A 26,288-nucleotide genomic window follows, 5' to 3' on the forward strand; every position below is an offset into this window, starting at 1 on the left:
CATCTGTGAGATCTAGAGGCCCGCATTCACTGTAAAGATCCTTCAAGATGATACTCACCCTGCCAACTCTCTTTTCTCCATACTCCCATCAGGAAGAAGGATAAGAGCTATTAAGACTAAAACCTCACACACTGCAGAGCCATTACATCTCTAACCAGATCTCGACCCCTGAACCAGTCCCTTATGGAAAACAGAGTCTGCATAATTTACACATTTCTTTATAGTGTTTTTTTTAATACCTTTTTACATATTTTATGCCAACCATATTAGTGTTATTTTTTCTATTTATTGTAAAGTTGTGGATTTGTACTCTGTATCCCTATATTGTCACTTCTACCTAACATCAGCCACTATAGCCTCCTGGACTGTCATCCAGGTACGTGGTGAGTGGTGCGTTCCTTTTACTTTTATTTGTTTGTGTCAAGTGTCATCACATGTTGGGCGTTTGTGTTTATATTTGCCCTATGTCTTTGGTTGTATCTTGTTGATGTCCTGTTATGGGCACACTGAAGCAAATCCCTGACAACTTGCACAGAGTTCTATGGCAATAAAAGTAATCTTGAATTCCATACATGTGACATTTACTTAAAAAATATGAGTTTTTTTTTTTTTCAGTGCAGAACTAGGCCTTGAACTCTGGTACACTCACACTTAAACAGGAACTCAAGACACAAAAATACATTTGAACATCTGACCTCTTAATTGTTGCAATAAATCTATAACTAATGTGCCAGAAATGCAGGACACCCGGATGTTATTGCCTAATATTATGTGTATAAATATGACCCATCATCATTCAATAGATATGAGAATGTTATGGTGTTACACAGGCTCTGGCTCTTCACCGAATCTTCCTCTGATATTCTGAAGGCAACCATTTAAAAACCAAAGTGAGTTCTGAATAAATGTTCTACCTGAAGTATTTTTTAGCTTTGTGTTTAAATGCATTGAGGATCGCAGTGTGCAGCATATGAGTGCATGCAGACATTTCACTTTTCCTGCTTATTAATTTCAGGTTCATCATGGCAATGCTGAAAAGCTGTCTGCTTCTTTTCTTCATCTTCTCCATGGGGGATACAGAAGGTAACCATTTATTTGTAAACATTTAAATGCTATTAAAAATATTCTGGAAATGTACAATATTATATTGACTAGTATTTGCATGATTAATAAGGGGTTTACAGTGTATAAAGTACATATTTTCAGCACAATCACAAAAACATAAATTAAGCTACATAAATAAAAAATAAAACCAAATTATTTGCAGTGAATGTTACAAGAAATGTTAATGGACTGGATGCAGTTGGTTTATCCAGAAGATGCCCCACTACATGGATAAAACTTGGACTCCGATGCTACAAGTTCATTTCTCATCCGACTAACTGGATCACAGCAGAGGTAATGTGTTACAACAAGATGATTTGATCACACTTTATATTAGGTGTCTTTAACTACATCTAAAAGACAGATGTAAAGACATGTATCTACACAATAAGTGCATTGTCAAATGATTCATTTAAACTGATAAAAATTATTCTGTGGTGAAGTAAATGCTACAGGAAAAAACTAATGTAATTACTACAAGGAAAAGTTAGTTCAGGCAAGAATTTAAGAAACAAAGTAAATTATATATTAGTACTCAATTCAAGCATGTAAATATCAAGAATATAAAACTAAGTAAAACCTACTCAACTTTTATAATACTTGTTCCCATCATGCACTGGGGCATGAATAATAAATAAGGTTGATTTTTCACTGTTTTATCATTGCTTTTGTTAGATTTAGTAACTTGCCATTTTGTGACATCTGGATTCGTTTTCAAAATGACACAATCACTCAAAAACCATCTATCGAATGTTAAAGTCATTGTGTATTGTGTAGTATTGAGGTGTTCAGGTGCCATATTACTTTTATTATATAGATACAGTATGTAATCTATTTAATATCTATTGTATTATTTATTTAGATGTTTCTAAGTAAAGCATATACTTAAAACGTGTGGTTTAATTCAGTGTTATATTGTCTTAACTAACTTAACTTTAACAAAATGAACTTTTTAAGCAGATGTTACTTAATTCTCTATGTGAAATGAAATAAGTTAAATATTATGAAGTAATATTTACTTAATTACTTCAATGTCAATTAAGTGTCAAACTAATTTTAAGTCCAATAGTGATTAGATTTTACTTGATAATAACAGGTAAGTTGTACAGAGCAGTATCAGTAAAATATACTTAAAATGTGTTAGTGCAAATTGTTACGAGGATTGTATCAAGTAAATCCTACAAGTCATTGTTTTTTTCAGTGATATTATTTGAAGACATCTATAAAGTGGGAATGTTTTTTTATAGTAAAACTTTCTTTTCTGCAATTAAATAGTACAGAAAACGTCTCGGGTTATGACTATAACCCTTGTTCCCTGAGAAGGGAACGAGACACTGCGTCGTAAATCGACACTTTGGGGACGCTCCCTTAGCGTGCGCCTCTGAAGTATGAATGAAACTATTCCAATCCTGATTGGTGTTGCGTCATGACGTAACATGTGACGGCATAACCGGATGCATAAAAGCTACGCCGGAACAAACACAAAGTAGCATAGCGATGAAGCAAGCCGCTCTCAGGCCTTGAGGGGCGTGTCAGGACGACGCAGTGTCTCGTTCCCTTCTCAGGGAACAAGGGTTATAGTCATAACCCGAGACGTTCCCTTTCGAGGGAACTCGAACTGCGTCGTAAATCGACACTTTGGGGAACGAATGCCCACTAGGCCACGCACCGAAGACAGGCCTGCCCCGGAGTGAAACTGATTCAGGCACTCAGCTAGGACGAGAGCACATGTGCGCCAGGCGTACTAGGGAGGTGCAAACTATAGAACCTAACAAAAGTGTGTGGGGTAGCCCAACCGGCTGCCTCACAGATCTCCTGGATAGGAACTCCCGAAAGGAGGGCTCTAGAGGACGCCATGCCTCTAGTCGAATGAGCCCTAACAGCTAAAGGTGAAGGCAAGTCGCGCACCTTGTAAGCTGAGGTGATAGCCTGAACAATCCAATTACTAATAGTTTGCTTGGATGCCGGGAGTCCCTTCTTAGGTGACCCAAAACACACAAATAATTGGTCCGACCTCCTCCAAGAAGAGGACCTCTCGAGGTACACGCTTAAAGCTCTGACGGGGCAGAGCAAATGAAGCTTCTCTTCTTCTGCCGACACATGAGGTGGAGGATGGAATGCCTGAAGGACCGTGGACCGAGCTGTATTCGTAGGAACCTTTGGTACGTAGCCCGGACTCGGGTGCAAAAACGCTTTAACTCTGCCAGGGGCAAACTCCAAGCAAGCGGGTGTCACTGCCAGGGCTTGGAGATCTCCCACCCTCTTAAGAGAGGTAATAGCTAAGAGAAATACCATTTTCAGCGTTAAGTCCTTAGGCGAAGCCGACTGCAGAGGTTCGAAGGGGGCCAGGGATAACCCTTCGAGAACCACCGCCAGGTCCCAGGCAGGAACCCTGGACCTGGTCGTCGGTCTCATCCTCCATGTACCACGGAGAAAACGAATGACCAGCTGGTGCCTCCCCAGAGGCCCCTCATTAAACGGTGCATGGAAAGCCGCAATGGCAGCCACGTACACCTTAAGAGTGGAAGGGGAGAGACCCGCAGAGAAACGATCTTGAAGAAACTCCAGAACTGAAGCCACCGGGCAGTTAACTGGATCTAACTCCTGTTCTCTACACCAAGTGGAAAAAACATTCCACTTGAGGCCATATAATCTCCTAGTAGACGGAGCCCTAGAGCTAAGTATGGTTTCAACCACTCCGGCTGATAGACCAGCATTTAGGTACTGAACCCCCTCAGGGGCCAGACCCACAGTTTCCACAGCTCTGGCCGAGGGTGGAATACTGTGCCCTCCGCCTGAGACAACAGATCCCTCCTCAGAGGAATCTGCCACGGCGGAGCTATCAGGAGTGAAATTATGTCTGAAAACCATACTCGGGCCGGCCACAACGGGGCTATCAGAAGAAGACTGATGCCCTCCTGACGGACCCTTTCCAGGACTCCCGGGAGCAGAGCGATCGGGGGAAATGCGTACAGGCGAAGCCTCGGCCAGGCCTGTACCATGGCATCCAACCCCAGTGGGGCTGGATGTGAGAGGTAGAACCAAAGTGGACAGTGGGACGTCTCTCGAGACGCAAATAGATCCACTTCCATTGGTCCAAAACCTCTCCCATATCAACTTCACCACATCTGGATGAAGTCTCCATTCCCCGGGCCTCAGCCCCTGCCTCGACAGGATGTCTGCTCCCTGATTTCTGAACCCCCGGAATATACATTGCTCTGATAGACAGTATTTTCCCCTGGGACCAAAGAATAATCTGATGCGCCAGTCTGCACAGAGGGCGCGATCTGAGTCCCCCTTGTCGGTTCAGATAGGCTACCACTGACGTATTGTCAGATCGTACTAAGACATGGTAACCTTTGATGTCTGGGAGGAAGCTCCTCAAAGCCCTGAACACAGCCATCATCTCTAGACAGTTTATGTGCCAAGAATGATGATGGTCCTGCCACAGATCCCTGGCAAAGCGGCCGTCCATGACCGCGCCCCAACCAGTGAGGGAGGCGACTGTCGAAACGGTTTTCCGGCGACATGACGCTCCCAGCACTGGCCCTTGGGATAGGAACCAAGGTTTCTTCCAAATTACCAGAGAACGAAGGCATCTGCGCGTAACTCTGATTATACGGAACAGATTCCCCTTGAGGGAAAAAACCCTTGGCTTTCAGCCACCACTGAAGGGGGCCTCATGTGTAGAAGGCCCAAATGTATAATGTTGGATGCCGCTATCATGAGGCCCAGCAGTCTTTGAAACTGCTTTACAGTGATGGCCTGGCCTAGCTTTTTTATCCCGGACACCATGGCCAGGATGGATTCGATACGAGCGGGAGACATACGTGCCCGCATTGTAACCGAATTCCATTTCATGCCCAGAAGAGCAGTCTTCTGAGCTGGGTCCAACACATTTTTCTTAGTGTTGAGTCTCAACCCCCGATTCTAATTCTGGCCAAGGACGACATCTCAATGCCGAACTGCCATTCCTCGAGACTGGGCCAATAAGAGCCAGTCATCGAAGTAATTCAGTCTACGGATGCCCTGAAGCCTCAGTGGAGCCAGAGTCGCATCCATATACCTACACATGAACATGCGGGGAGAGAGTGCTAGGCCGAACGGAAGAACCCGATCTAAGAGAACCAGCCTCTCGAGACTGGCCTCTGGTGGTTTTCGAGCACCCTTCTCGACTGCCTGAAGCGGAAGACCGGCAGGCTGTAGTCGATACGGTTTTCTTGACCATAACTGATGCTCGTTTTTGATTTTTCGAGGAAAAACAACGCAGAGTGCGTTCGCTGGAAAATGATGCGGCCCGAAGCGTCATAGACGGCGGGCAATACACATCGTTTCCGGGCCCCGCTGCAAGAACAACATCGGTTGCACTGCAACTGAGTGGACAGCCCCAACTTTTAGATCTACCATGCCAAACCAGTCCTCGGATCTGATTTGGTTTCCGATAATGGAAATTGTAAGCATTTTGAACCTGGATCTCCTCAAAGAACAAGTCAATAGCCTTAGATCTAAAATCAGCCTCAGTCCACTATCCTCCTTTGGAACTAAAAAGTACCGGCTGTAAAACCTGGACTTCCTGTCTGGTAGGGGAACACTCTCTATGGCCCCTTAACTCCAGTAACCTCTTGTTCCATAACCCGAGCCTGTTCTGGAACCACTGCGGTCGGTACGACCCCAACAAACTTGGGAGGTCGGTAACCGAACTGCAGTCTGTACCCATATTTAAAAATATTCAGGACCCATATAGATAATTGGAAGGCGTTGCCATTCTACAAAATCTACTAAGGGAACCAGCCCCTTGAGACCGGCCTCGGGTGTTTCTCGAGCACTATTCTCGACTTCCTGAATCAGATGACTGGCAGGAAAAAGTCTAGAAAAATTTGACCATAGTCGGTGCCCGGTTGCAAGCTCTTGGGGTGAACGCCACGGTGTGCGTTCGCTGGAAATCGATGTAGCCCGAAACGTTCAAAACGGCGGGACAACATATATATTTATATATATATATTTTTTTTTTATTTTTATTTTTTTATTTTTTTTATAAACCTGTCGACGATTGAAGTTACAGCGTCGGAGAACAGGCCAGAAGGTGATAGCGGAGCGTTCAGCAGAAAATATTTGTCTTTCCCCTTTTTTTATACCAGACAAATTTAGCCACTGATGTCTCTTCAAAGCCATCATAACTGCTACAATAAGCTATGGTACGTTTAGTGCCATAGTACGCCTGCAAAATCGTCTTAGAGTACAGGAACGTACCAGTCTGACCAACAGCCATATAAGCCCAGCCAACCAGTGCAGAGGTGTCCCTGCACGATTTTTGGGCAGCGCCGGGACTTTAAGCGAAGATGCCACATCAGGAGAAAGATAGCTCACTAAAGCTTCCTCCATTTACAGCTTCTTGCCATAACCCGCCTCTCTCACACCCACCACATTCAAATAATCATTTAATGAATATGATGAGATGTGAAAAAGAGTGTTTCTAATTCTATCTCTTTATGAAGATTTGGGGAAAAACACAGTTAGCCCGGCGCTGAGGGTGTGAATAGTGCTACAGGAATCTCTCGTCTAGCTCTTTTTGCTTTGACAAGGATCATCCTGCTTATCTTGTGGCCAACTAACATATATATATATATACATATATTTATGACTGGAATCCACAGTATGCATCACAACCTCCACAAGCTCTACATAAGCAGAACATGAGCCGGCGAGTGTGACTCATGTTGCTCGTTCCCGATGCTGAACATAATCTACTTCCTCAGAAACAGACAGCTCGAGCAACATGCACTCGTCACGGGCAGAAGAAACCGCATCGCGGGCTTCTGCGTCATGAACGAGTGTTATAGAATCAGCAGATGATAAACGAAAAAGTGCCTCAGCAGTCTCGTTTCTCATCCGCGAGATCCTTCTGCGATCCCCGCGATCCAAGCCGCCGCTACGCCTCAACGGACGCGGGAGCCGAATCGCGGCGATCGCGAGCCTGGCCATCATCAGAAAATACTATAGCCGAGCGGGAGCGCAGCACTCTATTAGGAAGTGCTTCACAGTGTTCACAGGCAGCCCTCTCGAGAGCTGCCTGTGTGTGCTGCGCTCCTATAACTATACACACACAACTGATGCGTGTCCCCGCCCGTGAGATATACAGGGCAGGGGTACACACACTAGTGTAATGTTCACTCGCCATATGTAGAGCTTTGTTACAGACAAACAACACCAAATAAGACAGACAGTTTCACAGAGAGCGCTTGCTGAAGAGCGAAAGCTACTTTGTGTTTGTTCCGGCGTAGCTTTTATGCATCCGGTTATGCCGTCACATGTTACGTCATGACGCAACACCAATCAGGATTGGAATAGTTTCATTCATACTTCAGAGGCGCACGCTAAGGGAGCGTCCCCAAAGTGTCGATTTACGACGCAGTTCGAGTTCCCTCGAAAGGGAACTGGTACTGAGCAAATAATCAATCAGAGCAGACTTTGTTTGCAAATGTCTAAAATGTTGTCACTTTTGCTTTATGGTAAAAAAAAAAAAGATTTTGTATTGACAATGAAAAAATCTGTCTCTTTAGAGAAACTGTCAAAGTCTTGGTGCGAATCTCGCATCTGTGCGTAATAAACTGGAAAATAAATTCCTGCTGACTCTGTTGCCTTCTCCTTCCACACATTCTTGGATTGGTGGTCATGATGCTGTACAAGTGAGTTCAAAGTTGTGGTGTCCCAAAGAGACCTATTCGTTTGTCTAAACTGCAATTTCTGCTTTAAACAGTAAAGGCAAAGTTTCTAATGAAGATGTTTTGACTTCAAATCTGAACTTAATTTGCTTCTTCCTGAAGTCTGACAACAGTAGTGCACTCTTTTATTCACTCTCTTCACTATTTAGGAAGGACATTGGATGTGGAGTGATGGAACTGTGTTTTTGTATACCCACTGGTGCACTAGACAACCTGACAATTACCGTGCCGAGAACTGTTTGGAGATCAACCTCTTCTGTAAGAATACAGCCTGATTTTTTTAATACTTTCAGTTATAATTTACAATCCTACAATTTTACATCATACAGTAACATGAAATGACTCAATTTGGATTTCACAAAGTGCTTTAAGTTAAATTTTCCATTTTATTTTGATCCGACTAACTTATTTCATTATTCCACCTTACAGCTAAGCGTTGCTGGAACGATACGCAATGTTCAAACTCATTCTCCTATATTTGTGTCAAGGACCTGTGAGACCGTCATGCTGATCCACAGTTACTTTGATTGAACATTGCATACATCTTTCCGATATTATCTTTTAAAAAATGTTATTCTGAAATCATATCTCTTCTAAACTTTAATCTCTTTTCAATATCTTCTCTGAAACACTCCTCAAATTAATAAAAGCATTGTAACAACATTGACTTGCTGTGGGGAAATTATTAACTCGGATGGGGAATATTATTCATAAGCTAATGAATATGTATTATTACGTACACAAATTAGATTATCCCAAAATAGGGAATGGCTAAACCTCACGTATATGAATAATCAACACGATTGCTCGTAGTGATTATTAATATAGGTCAGTAAACCAGATCAATTCTCAGGGTAAATTTACATGTGTTTCAAATTTAGCTTGTCCCGCAGCGGACTGGAGCCGAAAACTAAATTCTCTCACAACATTACCTGCCTGTAAACAGCGACAATACTCTGCCTGTGGCCACAAGGGAGTGTATTATCGTGTACGGCACTTTCAGATCTTTTAGATAGTTAAACAAGGTAGAGCTGGTAGGCTTATTACATCGACATTTTCAGAGGCCCCAAATTGTGAAACAATAAGACAGATTCAGTTCAAAAGATTAATGGAATTTAATAACACAACTAACGATTACATACACTACTTAAATCATGCAGGAGTAAATATGCATATCAACACAAACAATTAACAAAATGATTGCAATACGAAGTATTTGGAGAGAGAAAGTGAGAGAGAGAGAGAGAGAGAGAGAGAGAGAGAGAGAGAGAGAGAGAGAGAGAGAGAGAGAGAGAGAGAGAGAGAGAGAGAAACAGTTCTTGAACGCAGGGGCGTCATGCAAGCCAAAATTCTGGGGGGCACAATCTGAGACGTTGCAATTGTTTTCTGACGGGTGATATGGATCATGTTAGGAGGGGTCAGGGGGTTTCTCCCCCTGAAAATTTTTTAATTCTGGCTGCGAAACATCCTATTTCAATGCAGTTTGGGAGGGACAGAAATACCTTAACGGAGCTAGCAGCAACCCTCCTCTATCTGAGGACTAAGTTAAAGTATATGTGTATCTTATATGTGCATTATAAGATGTTTTGAAGGCCAAAAAAACTGGATACAAACAGCTTTAAAACCATGTCACGCAGCTGATTATTTTTCTCTCCTCATCTCCATCACACTTTTTCTCTTTGTTTTTCTCTTACCCTGTCTCTTCCCCTCCTAAAGTTGAGCTTTGACTGATAGGCTTTTCATTTTTGTCTGTCAGTGAAGAAAGTAAACATAGGGTCAACTGATAGGTTGATTTATGAATCATTTTCTCAGACGAGTTAATTTACTGAAAGCTACTAGGAAAGCTAGGTAGCCTAACTAAGTTTATTAAATTCATTCACAGTACACATTCATTATTGATCTTATGCCTAATACAGGGCCGTAGACAGGGCTTTATAATCACAGAGGTCCTAAATTTGAGGTGGGTAGGGGGTTCAAATTTTTTATTTCTCTGATATGTGCATTTCAAGACGTTTGAAGGCCAAAAAAAGGATAAGAAATAGCCTTAAAACCATGTCAGCGGACAGTAGATTATTTGTCAATACCTGCTCTCACTTCTTATCCATCACTCTTTCTTTTTCTCTCAGTCTCCTGATCTTGCCTTCCCCTCCTAAAGCTGAGCTTTTTTAATTTACTTAAGGCTACAAATTGTACTATATTAATTCTCAATATGTACACATTCATTATTAATCTTGTGCCTAACAATGAAAACGGCTTTTCCCCTCACAATGACAGTAAACTAACTATTAGCCTACATTACGAGTCACGTTACATAGGCCTATTTTCAGTTCAAAATGGCGAAATTAGACAAAAGTATATTCGTGTGCCGAATTATTTTTGTCATTCGTTTAACATTTATGAACTAAAAAAAACTGTCAAATATGAAATGTTTAGTTTAGCTACTTACATCTCGCACTTGACTGTACACTGAAGCGTTAAGTCCTATTTTTTTGGTCGAGTCTCACTTCTACAATTCGCGCTCAGCTTCTGTGACCATAAAGCCCGCCTACTTTCATTTCATTGGTCATCTCAAATATTCTGACATTGACGAGCAGTGACAGACCAATGAGGCTCAGATGAACACACACGCACACACACACACACACACACACACACCCTGTCCTCTGTTTCTGACGTGCGCTCTGCTCGGCGCCGCTGCGGATTGAAGATGAACAACGTGCTGAATCTGATTATAACAAGACTGAAGAAATAAAAAATGATCAGGGAGAAAAAATCTGAGGGGGCACGTGCCCCCTCACTTTGAATGGGCATGACGCCACTGGGCACAAGTTCCATTTTTTTAACACCATATGTTTCCTGTTTTCTCATATTTGATATCATGAAGAATTAAAAACTCACAGGTAAATGCAAATAACTACATGAGCTACATACTGAGGGAAACGTTTTCTTAACTTGTAGTCATTAAAATAAACATTGAAATATTTGCAGTGCACCTTTGGAGCTTTGTTTCGATGACAGTCTTCTAGGACATAGGTCACCAGCTTAAAAAAAATATTTTTAAACTGATATTTAATTATACATATGTCATAATAACAAATGTCATAATACGGCTTTGTTTTGCTTTTGCAATGTTTCCACATTATATTCATCTTATCACGTTCTTATCACACACATCTGTCTGTTTCAGATTGTATGTAAGAGCTGAAGTCACTGGTCAATTTCCATTAAAGTAAAACCGATTGATGAAACGCTGTCAAGGCAGGTCGGGCAAAAACGAGAAGGGTCTAGATGCAGTACTTTTATTTAAACAACAAAGAAGATAATTCACAATGAAGATCACTGGAGAATGACATGGCAGTACAAACATCACAAGACAAAGAACCAAAACTAAAGACTATATATAATCAGTAAATATGGAAACTGGCACAAACTAACCGAGTCTAACTAGTCAACTAACAGGCAAACTAGAACAGAACAGAACATAATGAAACTAAACTTTTCTGTGATACTGTTAAGTTAACAGGAAGTTTTAAGGTCATAATCACATCTAATGAGGAAACTGATGCCCCCTAGTTTCATAAAAACCTGGCTATGATATGAAACCAAAAATTATTTTCATTTTTCAAAAAGGATCTTAGCCAATTCGTTTTAATTATACCATCAGTTTTCATCAGCCGATTTGACTAGCTGGTTGCCCAACACTGACATTTTTTCAATATATATATATATATATATATATTTTTAATAAGAATGGAGAGCATTTCCGCTTCTGCAATAAAGAGCAGGGGAGAGCGCCGGTCTAGTCCCAAGTGCAGTAACTAGTGTCTTTTACCTGAGACAGTAGTTATCTCCACACTCACATAGGAGGTCGAATCGAAGGTCAAGACAGCTTTAGAAGGAGTAACGCCTCTGCCCGGGTGTCCACCGAGTCGATTGTTTGTACCGGAGGAGTGACAGTCCAACGTTATTCGATGGGGTCATTGCTCCTACGTGTCATCCGGGAGTAAACCGCACCAGTCTTTTGGTAAGGCCATTAATGGCTCGTGACATTCGCAGTTTTGTCTTGGCTTGCTGGGTTTGTGCCACTGCTGGTAAGACGTCTAATCGACCCCCATATGGGTTACTCCAACCGGTGGCTGTCCTTTCGAGACCCTGGTCCCACATAGCGCTAGATTTTGTCACCGATACATGATACATAATAAAACACTTGGTTAATCTGTTAATCTCCTCAACTGACATAGACGCCTGTCAAACTTTGTTGTTGTGATTAACGTACACGCAGCACAGAGAGCTTTTCACTCACCACTAAACGTGCTGTTGTAGCAAGATTCCGTGAAAAGTTTCAGCTTTTATTTTACTTTTACGTCCCGGAGAAGATATCACGGGTTCATCAAGTTCGCTGAAATCCATCCTCGATCACTTTTAGTCAGCTTTGACGAAACTGCTCTCAGCTAGCGCGTCTTTTCAAAGTGACAAGCAGCCTTGTCACCTGACCTGAATACCGCGCACTGATTTGCTAAAACAGACTTTTCGGGGCTTGTCGTTTCTGCTGTAAAACATGAACTCGCATTTGTCATATGCCTTGACAGTGGAAAATACCGTCTTTTGTGACAAAGGGTTCAGGCGTCATCTTGTCAGGCGTCCATTTCAGCGGAGAAAAGTGATGTGAGGATGTGGAGTGTGTCAAAATAAAGGTACCGTACATCGATATTTTATGTGTGGCATCGTATCGTTAGACGCTTGATCGATGCATCGATCCATATCGATGTATTGTTACACCCCTACCTCCCAATGGATGTGGTTTCCAACAGGGGACCCCAATTTGTGTCCAAATTCTGGCTGGAGTTTTGTAGATTACTGGGAGCGACGGTCAGTCTGTCTTCGGGTTATCATCCCCAAAGCAATGGCCAAACCGAGAGAGCCAACCAAGATTTGGGGAGAGTGCTGCATTCTTTGGTGTCTAAGAACCTTCCTCCTGGAGCCAGCAACTTTCAATGGTTGAGTACACGCATAACTCGTTACTAGTGTCCACAGGTCTCTTTCCGTTTGAGTGTAGCTTAGGTTACCAGCCACCAATTTTTCCTAGTCTGGAGTCCAAAGTTGCGGTCCCCTCCGTTCACGCCTTCGTCCAGAGGTGTTACCACACATGCCCGTGAGACTCTTCTTCAGGTGGGGGCGCGCACTAAGTCAAGGGCTCCCGTATACATAGTTGGTCAAAAAGTGACCAACAGCTCCGCTCCGTTTCTAACAAGCTAGCTCCCATTGGTCCCGTTCACTGTCAGGTGGCAGTCCAACTCAAACTTCCTCCGGCGTAGGCCTACAGGAGAATTCATCCCGTTTTTCATGTCTCTAAATGAAAACCTGTGTTTCATTCTCACCTTAAGCCGCTGGTCCTGGTTCCCCCACCAGTCAATCATATTCTGGACATGAGACGGAGGAGACGCGGATTTCAGTACCTGGTGGACTGGGAGGGTACGGTCCGGAGGAGAGAAGCTGGGTTCCTGCTAGGGACATTCTGGATCACTTCCTTATTGATGATTACAATCAACGGGTACATTTTTCTGGGAACGCCAGGAGGCACTCCTAGGGGGCGGGGTACTGTCATGTTCATGAATTCACTGACTCTTTATCGCTTTGTGTTGTTGTGTGTGCGTGTGGCCACTGATCACTACCGCTGATCAGCGGCGCCAGCTGCATCTGATCTGCGGCTCCTATTTATGCTCAAAGTTTTCGTCTTGTCTTTGTCAGATTGTTGTGGACGTTTCCCGGTGTGTTCTTGTCTCCTGCCTGTCTTTGAGTTTCCTGTGTTGCACCTGTATCCGGTTTTCCAGTTCTCTTCACTCTGCCTTCTTCTACGGAGGTTCTGATCTTCTGGTCCCCGAGTCTATGAACCGAGAGCGATTGGTCCTGGACACTTGCACAATCTGACTACTCACATTTCACCTGACTTTGTCTTCAATAAACTGCTTTTACTTGCTATTGAATCCACTGTTTTACTGACCATAACACTGTTTTGTGAAAGATGAGATATCTCAGCAGATGGGGTGAAGATTGGGAACTAAACATTTGTTTCATACAATTTGTTTTGGGTGGACTTCCCATTTAACTGTTACCATGTGCTGCACAATCTTTTCTCAGAACTAACCTTTTCTCATATTTTTTGCTCAGTGACTTAAACTGCTGAGGCAGTCATTTTTAAATGACGGGCATCTATTAGCTCAAATCAATAGAGAGCATGATGAGATCTACATATCTAACGGCGCTGATGGGAGATTCAGAGACAGACTGAAGGCAGACGATCAAACTGGATCTCTGACCATCACAAACACCAGAATCACAGACTCTGGACTTTATGAAGTGACCATCAGAGGAAGCAAGACCACAGTTACTGTCTATGGTGAATAGAGAAATACAGTTTACTATTATATATTACAGAAGTGGCATTTTATTATCATAATTTTTCTCAAAACTAAAAAATAGTATTAAAACGCTGCACGCGACCATAGACTGCACGCGACCGGCGTAGGGCCACGCAAATTACTTAAGGCCACGCCTCCATCTCGTGTCATAGTCATAGCGCGCCGTCAAATGTGTAGCTACAACATCCACGACAAAATGAAGCGAAACTATCCTTCTGGTCACGAAAAGAGGAGGAAGAAAAAAACCATGAGAGTGAATTGCGGGAACAACAATCAGGTAAACTTGTGTTCTCTCCTCTCTAAGTTTGATGTCAGCAAAGTTTGATGTTTTTCGGTCTTGCTAACCTAGCTGGGCAGGCAGTGCATCTCTTGCATCACTTTGTGGCTGACAAAAGTGAGAGTAAAATACAATTATTTATTACGTTTGATTTTGATAAACGACAAAGTGCAACGGTGTTTGTTTACTGCAGCTCGGAAAACATAACCGCGTCGCGTGTGTTATCGTGCGTTCATGCGCGTGCACGAAATGAAACTCGCATTTTTCAAGCAGAAATATGTGGAGACCAGACATACTGTACAATACATGCACGTGAATGATGGCACTCCCAATCAAAGTACACATTATACTTTTAAAACAAGACACTGGTTATCTAGTCTCAGTGTAGTTAAAAACTCTAAACAACTGCACTAATTATGCAAGATAGAAAGCAATGTATTGACAATTTGACATTGATTGACTATTGATTTATAGGCTATATTGAATTAAAAATGTTGATTAGCTGGACATACTGGTCAAAATGGATGCACATCTCTCAGTAAATAATAACCATAAATCAAGAATTGTTTCAACATGCATAATACAAAATTTAAAAAAAATCATACTGATGCCGAAAATGCCCAGGCTGTAGAAAGAACCAAAGTTAATCCCAAAAGCCAAAGCTCAGGGTTATAATTTATTATTTTCTTCTTATTTATGTTTACGTTAATATTCACTTACTTAATAATATTCACTTATTATCTTAACATTCTATAGAAAATACTCTATTCAATAAATACTGTGTGTTTGAACCTCATTCTGTTCTATATTGTTGTACTTATTCTTTGACTGTTTTGTTTAAAGAAGGGAGGATTGTATGGGAGCGCTGAAGTGTCAGGTGTGACTGTGGCAATGGCAAATGGTTTACATAGCTCACGACATCACAGGTCAGGTAGAGGCCCCTTAGCAGAATTTTGCTTAGAGCCCCAGGGAGGTCAGGATCGGCACTGGGTGTAGCAGTCGATTCTGTTCCTTACCGGAATTCCTGTTCCCTTTACACAATCATACTACAAATCATGCGTAGTTGCCCAGATGAGCAAAAAGCACAATTGAATGTACGGGAAGCCAAAAGGTTAAAAAAGGATTGTGTTTTTTCCGAAATCTAAGCGTTTTTTTTTTTATTAGAAGCGAGTTTTTCCCCATCTGTCAAGAATTCAATCCAGATTATTTATTAAAAAATAAAAATAAAAATAATTAAAAAACAATAAACAATAAAATGAGGAACTCTTTTTCTCATGTGTATTTTGGTGACATTTAACATATTGTTAATACATTTTGTATACTGTTTACAAAGTTGCATATCATAAACCTGTCATCTTTGACGTTTGCAATCTTTATAAATAATAATAAGACCATAATATGAGGCATTGCGTTTGGACATAAACACGGTCAGATAAGGCAATTTGTATGGGCAAAATTCAACTGAATATATTCCTTCATATAGCCCGTGAGTTTTGGGGGTAGTGCCCTTTTGAGGGAAATAGGCCTAGCCTACACTACGGACGTGACAAAAAAATCTTTAACTTTTAGGTGGCAAAATATATTTTTAATAATTCTCTGAATTACAGTGCACAAATCAAAAGTAATACTGCACCGGATAAAGAAGGGTTCGCTCTCCACAGAACACAACATTTTCTGTGTTCGCATTTATGAGGAAAAACAGTGTTACAGACATGACAGTTCTCCGTTATGGACGTGACGCAATGGGGAAAGCGGCACTAAAAGACTGCTTTAAAACTTTCACAGAGTCCTCAAACAGAAAGCACAAAGCTTTTCTTTAAAGTGAATTTCGTTTTGTATTAATTGTATCTTAATTTTAATCAATGTTTTAATCAATCAATTGCCTGGATTTAATTACTAAATATAGCAGAGAATAATCATGACACAGAGTCGCCGGCGCGTGAACTGGAGCTCGTCTCATAAATAAACCGAAACCAAGGTAGTCTACTTGCCTCACAGACCTGAAAAAATAAAATATCTATAGAAAGTTTTTAAACAGAACAATTAAACACGACAGAAAACAGACTGCTCTCTGCTTATGTAATCCGTATGAAATGTGCATTTCTCTCTGGCGCGTTCACTAGGCTACTACAAAGATCGCAGTCAGTATCGTCAACTTCATCTTTGCAGCCGACACACAAAAAATCATTTGTTTATTAATAAACAATTAAAACATATCCTTGCTATATTTGACATATTCATAATCATTACTTTTGTCGGTTCTTTGTAACAGCTTTTAGGCCGCTTTAGGTGCTTTATTGGCAGCGCCAATATGTTACATGAACGCGTCACCACCGTGTCACAGGCCGGGGGTGGGGAGAAACCACGAGCCGTACCAACTACCACTCTGAGGAGCTACACCAGGAACACCACGAGGCTGGACACAAGGTACAGTAAGTAATTTGTCTTTATTAAATATTAAAACAGGGTTAACAGGGCGTCCGCCTGGACGGCTAAACTCATTCCACTCTTCCAGACGGCAGTGGATCTCAGGAGCTCAGGCAAGGGGACCTTCAGGTGAGTGACTCAAAGTGGATAAGTAACAGACCTCTCTTGTTTCCATAGGATCACGGTGGAGCTCAAGACGGGCTACAAGTGTCTCCAGAAGAGCAACTCCATACAACGTGAGGACTGGCGTTTCCTACTCCTTTCAGACGGCAGTGGAACTCGGGAGCTCAGGCAAGGGGACCTTCAGGTGAGTGACTGGCTTTCTCGGTTCCTGTAACGCAGCAATAGAGCTGAAGTACCTGCAGTAGGGGAGCTTTGGACTCGTGAGGAACTCAGGAAGTGGCGGTCTTCGAGGTCGGGGAGTCCTGGGCAGCGTGAGGGACTGGCTTTCTCGGTTCCTGTAACGCAGCAATAGAGCTGAAGTACCTGCAGTAGGGGAGCTTTGGACTCGTGAGGAACTCAGGAAGTGGCGGTCTTCGAGGTCGGTGAGTCCTGGGCAGCGTGAGGGACTGGCTTTCTCGGTTCCTGTAACACAGCAATAGAGCTGAAGTACCTGCAGTAGAGGAGCTTTGGACTCGTGAGGAACTCAGGAAGCGGCGGTCTTCGAGGTCGGTGAGTCCTGGGCAGCGTGAGTGACTGGCTTTCTCGTTTCCTCAAGATGAGAGTCAATCAGCACCTGCACACATCTATACAGCTGGACTATAAACTTCCCCACCCCACACGGGCTGGACGATCCCAGGAAAAATTGGAGCGAACGGAATGGTTAAATCTTCTTCACACTTGTGTATACAGCAATCCCTCCACAATTCACACGTGCACACTTCAACTTGTAAGCACTGCAATTCCACAAATACCTCACAGTGGGTTTAAGCCTTCACTCCATTCAGCCTGGATCATCCAAACTGCTGCTCGGGTTCCAACCGAAGGGGGGGAGAAAGTGCAATGATGAGGTGGCTGCACAGGGGGGTATTCAGGAACACAAACGTGCCTTCCCATCACCAGCTTCAACCTCATGAGAATAGAACAGCGAACATGGACTGATCTTCTAATCGGTCACACGGCCTCCATGAACTCAATCACAATGTTAGTCCAGAAAGCTGGAATTGGGTACTTAACTCTTTGTAAAGGGCGATCTTCACAATGCCTTCATCAACTCAATCACAATGTTTGCACAGCAAGCTGAAATTGGGTACTTAACTCTTCATAAAAGACGATCTTCACAAATGTCGGTCCTCACACTCACGGGGACAATCTTCTCCCTCGCCCGTCCGCCCACCCCTGGCCAGTCCCTCCACTCCCCGTACCTCGCCGCTTTTCTTTCTCACTTTTTCCTCTGTCTCCTCTTCCTTCAACCGCTCCATTTATATCCTCTGCAAACACACACTCTCGCTCGCCACCGTAATCAACTCTCATTTCATTCAGCTGTAAACAATTTCTCCGCGTTTTCCTGTTAGATCGGCCATGACGGCAAACCGGAACCGGCCTGATGTTACACCGGAAGTGCTCCCCCCCGGGGGACTATGCACCGAATTTTAGTTCCGGCTTAGTCACCCGGTGACAACCGCATCACCACACTCCCAAAAGAGGTTTGAATTGTGCGTCAAAAATCGTGATACGAACAGAATTTTGGGTTTGGCGTCGCTTCTCAGCCCTATCAAATATAGTAACGCGCCGCATTTTTTGGCGGTAACAGCGTTATTAAGTTGGGAAGAGTAATCAGTTAGATCACTGCAAGTGACATATGCGCTGAATAAGAGACAGTAAAGGTGAGTGGGTCCAATATCATTGGTCTCAAAAAGTGGGTGGGTCTTGTCCCACCCATATACAATGGTTCCGACGCCCATGTATATGAGGAATGGAAGTTGTGTTAATGGAGAAAGAAATACTGCGTAAAATCCAATCTTGAGGAATAACTGGATTATGATCTTTTGCTCTCTCTCCTCTCAGTATTTCTGTGTGTGCATCATCCTCTATCCCAGATCGCTGTCCCAGTGTGCTTGGGCAAAGTGCTGAAAATTAAATCGTGAATCGTGTGCCTCCCGGGTCTCCCGTTCACCCCTCTGATACCCCGACCCCGTTCAGGATTGTGGCAGAGGAGTCAGGTTAGAGTGCGAGCGGTGGCCTTATTTCATCCAGTGTGCGGAGTGCAGTGATGAAGTTGATGTGTATCACGGCAGTTTTGTTGAAGTGGAGAAAGTTTTGAGTGTGGAACATAACCTTGTCCGTGTCGCTCACAATTCTGACCCTCACGGTGCTGTCCAGTCACAGGGGAATGGAGAAGACCAGCCTAGCCTGAGGGTGTGTCCGCTGAGGATCAATGTAATATCTACACTTCATTGACTGGTTCTTTTAATTGTAAAGTCTCTGTCCCGTGTTATCTTGAAGTTCGTCTAAAGAGGAACCATACCGGCCTACTCACCTCGTCTTGGCTGGAGCGAGTCCATCCAGCGTATGCCCCTGTCTCGTCACTTGAAGTTCGTCTGAGGAGGAACCATACCGGCCTACTCACCTCGGCTTGACCTGAGCGTGTCCATCCAGCGTATGCCCCTATCTGTTACTTGAAGTTCATCTAAAGAGGAACCATACCAGCCTACTCACCTTGTCTTGGCTGGAGCGAGTCCATCCAGCGTATGCCCCTGTCTCGTCACTTGAAGTTCGTCTGAAGAGGAACCATACCGGCCTACTCACCTCGCTTGGCCTGAGTGTGTCCATCCAGCGTATGCCCCTGTCTGTCACTTGAAGTTCATCTAAAGAGGAACGATATCGGCCTACTCACCTCGCTTGGCTTGATCGTGTCCATCCAGCGTATGCCCCTGCCTGTCATTTGAAGTTCGTCTAAAGACAACCCAAGAGAATTTTAGTCAGGACCTTTTCCTTTTTAATAAATAAAAGATTACTTTGCATTTCACTCGGCCTGTTGCCTCGTCTGTCTGGTCCCTGTTAGCTCCTTGAGGTGGTACTGGGTTCTAGGGGTGGGCGGGGTCTCAGTCGACCACCCCGACCTGTGACAGATTCACTGACCTGATCTCTGTGTTCACTTACAGTAATGACTGTCTCTCTTTTCCTTTTCCTTCAGTTCCTCCAGTCTGAGTGTCTCTGATAGTGTTGATCTCTCCTGCTACTGGTTTTCTGTTTATTGTAACTGCTGTCAGAATCGTCTGCACCTGCACGAAATGTAGAAAAGCAGGTTGAGGACATCAACAAAATTATACAAACATCAACATTATTATTTATTTTTACCCAAACCCCTTATGAACCAAACCCACTCTGATTAAGACAGGACTCATTGACTGTAGCTCAGGTTTCTCTGCTAATGTGCCTAACCTGTTAACGTGTCGTATCATTCTCATTAATCCTTGCATGCTGATCTGCACTCGTCCCAGTTTAAGTAAGCTAAGTCACGTGTCAGTCATTTTTGACATGTTTTTTCACATAAATGTCTGTAACTCCGAAGTGAATTGAGATATTTTCACCAAAATTGACACTCGTATGTATGGGCTCACTCTGAGGACACATGAAAAATTGTGGGATTTTGCCTCTTGGTGGCGCTATAATAGAACTAAACATGAAATTCCCTTTGACTTCAATACAGTTTTGTGATGCAAAATGCTATACCTAATGAATGTATTGCTGTAACATTACGAAACTCAGAATGTGCCTCGGCACCATGCCCTGAAGGTGCTCGAAAGATTTCCAGACAGTGCCACCTTTTGGTCAAAAGTTAGAATTAAATTTACAAAAATGCTAATAACTTTTGAATAAATTTGCCTATAGTAATGTCAATGGCCTTAATAGATTCCTTGGGTCACTCCGATAATATAGATACCAATTTGGCCGTATTTGGCTCAACTTCCTGTCCCGCCATCTTGATTTTCATTTTGATGCCTACTTTTTCAAACTTCTCCTAGACCAATTGCCCGATTTTCATCAAAATCGAATCGTATCATCTCCAGACCGTGCCGACCAAAAGTTATGGATTTCGTGTCGATAGACGAAACCGTTTTCGTAAAGTGCAGCAGCAAATTTGAGGCATGATGCCAAAATGACTATTCAGGCTTTATATCGGCAATGCCTTGACATATTGACACCAAACTTTGTATGTGTCATTGTGCCCTCACTCTGACCACATCACATTGAGTTCGTAACTGCGCCACCTATTGGGTGAAATTGATAATGCATTATATAATATTTTTAGTTAATGTATGTGATTTTTCAACCATTTTGCCAAAATTCATCTTTAAATGTCTTTACTGCTCCTTGCTGCCGTTAGTCTGACACTCCCAGCCATGTTGGCATGTCTTGTCATCTTCTTTTGCGTTTGGCCCCGGTAATGGCTGCTTGCAGCTATTTATTACTTATTATTGAAAGTTGTTATAAAGGTTTCCCATTTTTGTATAATTGTTTAGAGATGCTTCTTGTGACTCTCTCATATTGTTATAGGCAACATTTTATACATATACATATTTGGTGCTGATTTTTATTGTACCATTGTATTTACTGTTGTTACAAGTGTTAGAAAGTGTTTGAGATCTTTCTCATGGGTAATTTGGATATAAACTAATCAAAATAAACTTTAACTTAAAGGAGCCGTATGTAAGATTGTGGCCAAAACTGGTACTGCAATCACTTTCAATTGACTGTAGAGCGGTGTATCGCCTCCCCCTCCCCCCTGACTCGAGGTTGCCAGATAGGCTGCAGGGTCCAACATTTTTTAATCCAACACGTTTGTATCTGCAGCTGTGGTAACTAGAGCAGAGCTGGCAACCCGGATGCCGCAACACTACTGACTTCGTGATTGGTAGATAGGTGGAGGGTGGCGCATCAGACCAAAACACAACATGACAACATCAACATCAGTTGAGGGCTGCAACTTCACTTTTTAAATGACAATATCCTAGCCGGACTACTGTTGTCAGTGATATAAGTATTTGAAATGAACATGATTTCTTAATGTCTATATCAGGACCATTTTATGATTATTTGAAATAAGGTTCTTACATACAGCTCCTTTAACCATGTCTGTGGGAGTGGGTGTGTTTGGCCAACATTGTGAGGATCAATATTGTAAGTATAGGAAACCTAATAACATTCATTCAAATTCACCATTCATGTCACATCAATGATGGCATAAAACTGATCTGAAGTGTTTTGTTTTTAAAGGATTCATAGTATAATGTATAGTATATTTTTTGTAATTTATTGCAACCCACATAAAACAATAAAATAATTATTCTTACTAGCGGTTTAAAAAAAATAAATAATAGAAAGAAACACATGGTACCCTAGCACTTATTATATCCAACAGGTGCCACAAAACTTCTCAAAATCTTCTAAAAAAGTAAAGTCAATAAGAATACACATAAACTGACCTTCTATTCAATAACATTAAAATGTCCAGAGTCACAATGAGAGATGATTACAAAAGAGAATAGATCATTTTTATTTAAATACTTTAAATGATGTACAGAGGTACACATTTACTGTTGAGTGTAAATAATAATAATAAAAAAAAAATTAGGATTGCCTTAAAAGGTCACTTCTAGTAATGTTCATATATATCCAAAGCTTTAGTAGGCAGAAATAATGTAATATTTAGCAAAAACTACCCGGTATCAGTAATTGATAGTGATTAATCTGATTATTAGTTGGCATATCGAGAAATTAACTCAATAAAAATCATTAATTGATAGACATATTCTCCTTAAATAAATCATTCAGGAAATGTTACTAGCACTACATTAGTATCTAGGACAATAAACCTTTAGAATTTAATCCCACCGGTCACAATAGTGACCGTAAATTTTTTTTTCATTTCTAAGGGTATAACATTTTTACTGAATTATCTATCAATGCATTTCGAGCAGATATTGAAATAATAAAGGGTCTCAATGAAATTATGTGCAGTGTTGCATGTTTACTGTAAATTGTCACATGACCAGAGCTGTTTATTTCCTGTTTGCACCAAGAGAAGAGGATGGCAGTAAGAAAGCTCCCAAAGAAAAGATTAGTAAAGTATGTTAACATAAAGATAAGACATAGATTTTTGGTACACATCATGTTTAAGGTGTCTAGTATTGATATATGCATTTGCAATGACTCAACTTTGTTTAATGTGGTCATAGAACTCACAAACACCGTGACCGGTGGGATAACCCATTGTATCTACATGCTAATACACATAGGCTAACTGTTCTACCTTACTTTCTGCTGCTACCTAACTTTCTACCTAATTTTACACACAGACACATACACACACACCCCACACACATGCACACGACACACACCACACACATGCACACCACACACCCCACGCACACACCCCACACACTCGCACACCACACACCCCACGCACACCACACGCCCAACATGCACACCCAACACCACATACACACACACCCCACACACACGCACACCACACGCACACCCAACACCACACACCCCACACCCCACACGCACGCACACCACACACCCCCCACACACACACACCCCCCACACACACACCCCACGCCCAACACCACACACACAACACACCCCACACACACAACACACCACACACCCAACACCACACACACACACACACCACACACCCCACACACGCACACCACACGCCCCACACACACGCACACCACACACCCCACACACACGCACACCACAGACCCCACGCACACCACACACCCCACCACACGCTCGCACACCACACACACCCCACACGCACGCACACCACACACCCCACACAGACCACACACCCCACATACACCCCACACACACGCACACCACAGACCCCAGGCACACCACACACCCCACACCTCTCACCCCACACGCACACCCCACACACATGCACACCACACACCACACACATGCACACCACACACCCCACACACACGCACACCACACACCCCACACACACGCTCGCACACCACACACACACCCCACACGCACGCACACCACACACCCTACACACACCACACACCCCACACGCACGCACACCACACACCCCACACACACCACACACCCCACGCACACCACAGACCCCACGCACACCACACGCACTCCACACACCCCACACGCACGCACACAACACACCCCACACACATGCACACGACACACACCACACACATGCACACCACACACATGCACACCACACACCCCACACACGCACAGCCCACACGCGCACACACACACACACACGCACACCCCACACACACACCACACACCCCACACACACGCACACCCCACACACATGCACACGACACACATGCACACCACACACATGCACACCACACACCCCACACACGCACAGCCCACACACGCACACCACACACCCCACACACACGCACAGCCCACACACACACCACACACCCCACACATACACACACCACACACGCACACCCCACACGCACAACACACACACCCACGCACACCACACACACACATGCACACACGCACACCCCACACGCACGCACACACACACATACACACGCAAACACACACATGCACACACTCGCACACACACACGCACACATACACACACGCGCACACACACACACACACACACACACTGCACAGGTCAAATAGACCTATGTTCATTCTGTCCAATGGTTGATACAACACATTATCCCACCGGTCACAATTGTGACCGATCATAAAACTCACTTTTTCACACACTTTTCCATGAAAATTTAAAAAAATTATGATTGATTGTTTCAAAGGGATACTAATGACACATGATTTGGATATTTTTGTGTCTGGGAAAAATTTGGGATTAAATGGGTTAAAAATACAAATCCTTATACTGAAGTCACAGCTCATGGGGTCACAACAAAGTGCTTCTGAATACATAAGGCTGTATCTGGCTCCGTCTCTTACTGGGGGTTTGAGTCCTGGATATGTGCAACCTATTGAAACGTGGACATCGTTAATAAAAAAAAATAAAAAAAAATAATGGCAATTTAGTGTGTGATCCATTGGCTCACCTGATGTGACTGCTTTCTTTGAGCTTTAACTTCTGTACCAGCATACGCCACAAAATGGATTAATGTGTAGATTCTGAAACAAAAGAACATAATAAATACACCATTGCTAAAAATAAGAATACAACCGAATGTTTTATCTTCAGACTTTAGACTGCTTTTATATATATGCATTGAAACACTAAAACAAAAAGGTCTGGCAATTTCAACCATATAAAAGAATCAGTGATAGTGTTTTTTTTCTTTTGTGCATGTTTAGTTACCTGTGGTATAGCATTGCAATAAATTGCACTATCAGCAATAATGCAAAGCTCAGTAGAAACATCAGTCCAATTGGATCAATGTAAAACACTTCTGTTTTGGATAGAGTCCCATTAGGAAACAGTTTTGGGATCGTTATGGAGACTGAGTCACCAATTGTCTCAAGGAAGAAAGTTGCCACTAGCCAAAGTGCATTGCAGAAGAAAAAGGCAAATGTAACCTATATGAAAGAGAACAGCAAAACAGCATGGAGACAAAACTTTACTGTTCCAGAGCATAGACAAAACCACATACGAAGTAATTTTTGCATATTAACAAGCTTACGAGGCTTACCTTATTTCGAAGTTCTCTCAGATCATTAGCCATTTTTTCCTGTTGGTCTTTATTCTCTTTAAGAGGTTCTAGATATTTTTTTTGCAATCCTCTCCAGAACTTGATTTCATCCTGCATGTGGTGAAACGGTAAATTTATATTATGTGTATGCACTATGCACCAGCACCTGAAATATCTGCAGCAACCAGTGGCACAAAGTTGGGCCAGTTAGCACAGCCAAAAACAAAACAAAACAAAAAAGTAAAGCTGCAAAAAGCGAGTTTCTCCATTCAAATGTAGTCATGTATATGATATGGCAGAATAATAATGAACATAATCATTTTGCAAAAATAAATAAATTATAAAAAATTATATAAACACATATAATATCATATCATATAATTTATTTATTACAATTTGTCTCACCATTGGAAGTGCATGTTCCTCCAAGGTAAAGTCATAAGATTTATTCTGCAGATGTTCAATCCAAGCTTTTGGAATTAAATATATAACCGTTTTAATCATAATCTAATTCAATAAGTCAACAGCTAGAATATTAGGATATTAAGTATGGAAGTCATACTTACTTTGAGGAGCATTGGGTGGGACCTCCTCTGCCCTGTAAGAATACAGTATTATTATTATTATTATTATTATTATTATTATTATTATTAGTGATAGTAGTATTAAAAACATCCACTGTAATCTGAAAGTAATTAATTTGTTATTATTTTTT

At 42.4% G+C, this 26,288-nt stretch overlaps 1 protein-coding gene across 2 annotated transcripts in view; it reads left to right on the forward strand.

Moving 5' to 3' along the window:
- Window positions 1–805: 805 nt before the first annotated feature.
- LOC130086923 (galactose-specific lectin nattectin-like) overlaps window positions 806–26,288 on the forward strand; it is a 246,226-nt gene continuing 220,743 nt past the window's right edge. The window contains exons 1-6 of one of the 2 annotated variants that reach the window (XM_056253160.1): window positions 806–890; window positions 1,016–1,083; window positions 1,268–1,398; window positions 7,665–7,790; window positions 7,976–8,084; window positions 8,256–8,489. In XM_056253160.1, coding sequence (XP_056109135.1) covers window positions 1,023–1,083; window positions 1,268–1,398; window positions 7,665–7,790; window positions 7,976–8,084; window positions 8,256–8,323 — 495 coding nt within the window. In that variant the 5' untranslated portion in view covers window positions 806–890; window positions 1,016–1,022 and the 3' untranslated portion in view covers window positions 8,324–8,489. Of the gene's footprint in view, window positions 891–1,015; window positions 1,084–1,267; window positions 1,399–7,664; window positions 7,791–7,975; window positions 8,085–8,255; window positions 8,490–26,288 lie in introns of those variants that run through there. The other variant, XM_056253162.1, reaches the window with a different exon arrangement.

This window comes from Rhinichthys klamathensis, unplaced genomic scaffold (genome assembly GCF_029890125.1).
Source record: "Rhinichthys klamathensis goyatoka isolate OS25496 unplaced genomic scaffold, OSU_Roscu_1.1 h1tg000103l_1, whole genome shotgun sequence".
Taxonomy (NCBI): Eukaryota; Metazoa; Chordata; class Actinopteri; order Cypriniformes; family Leuciscidae; genus Rhinichthys; species Rhinichthys klamathensis.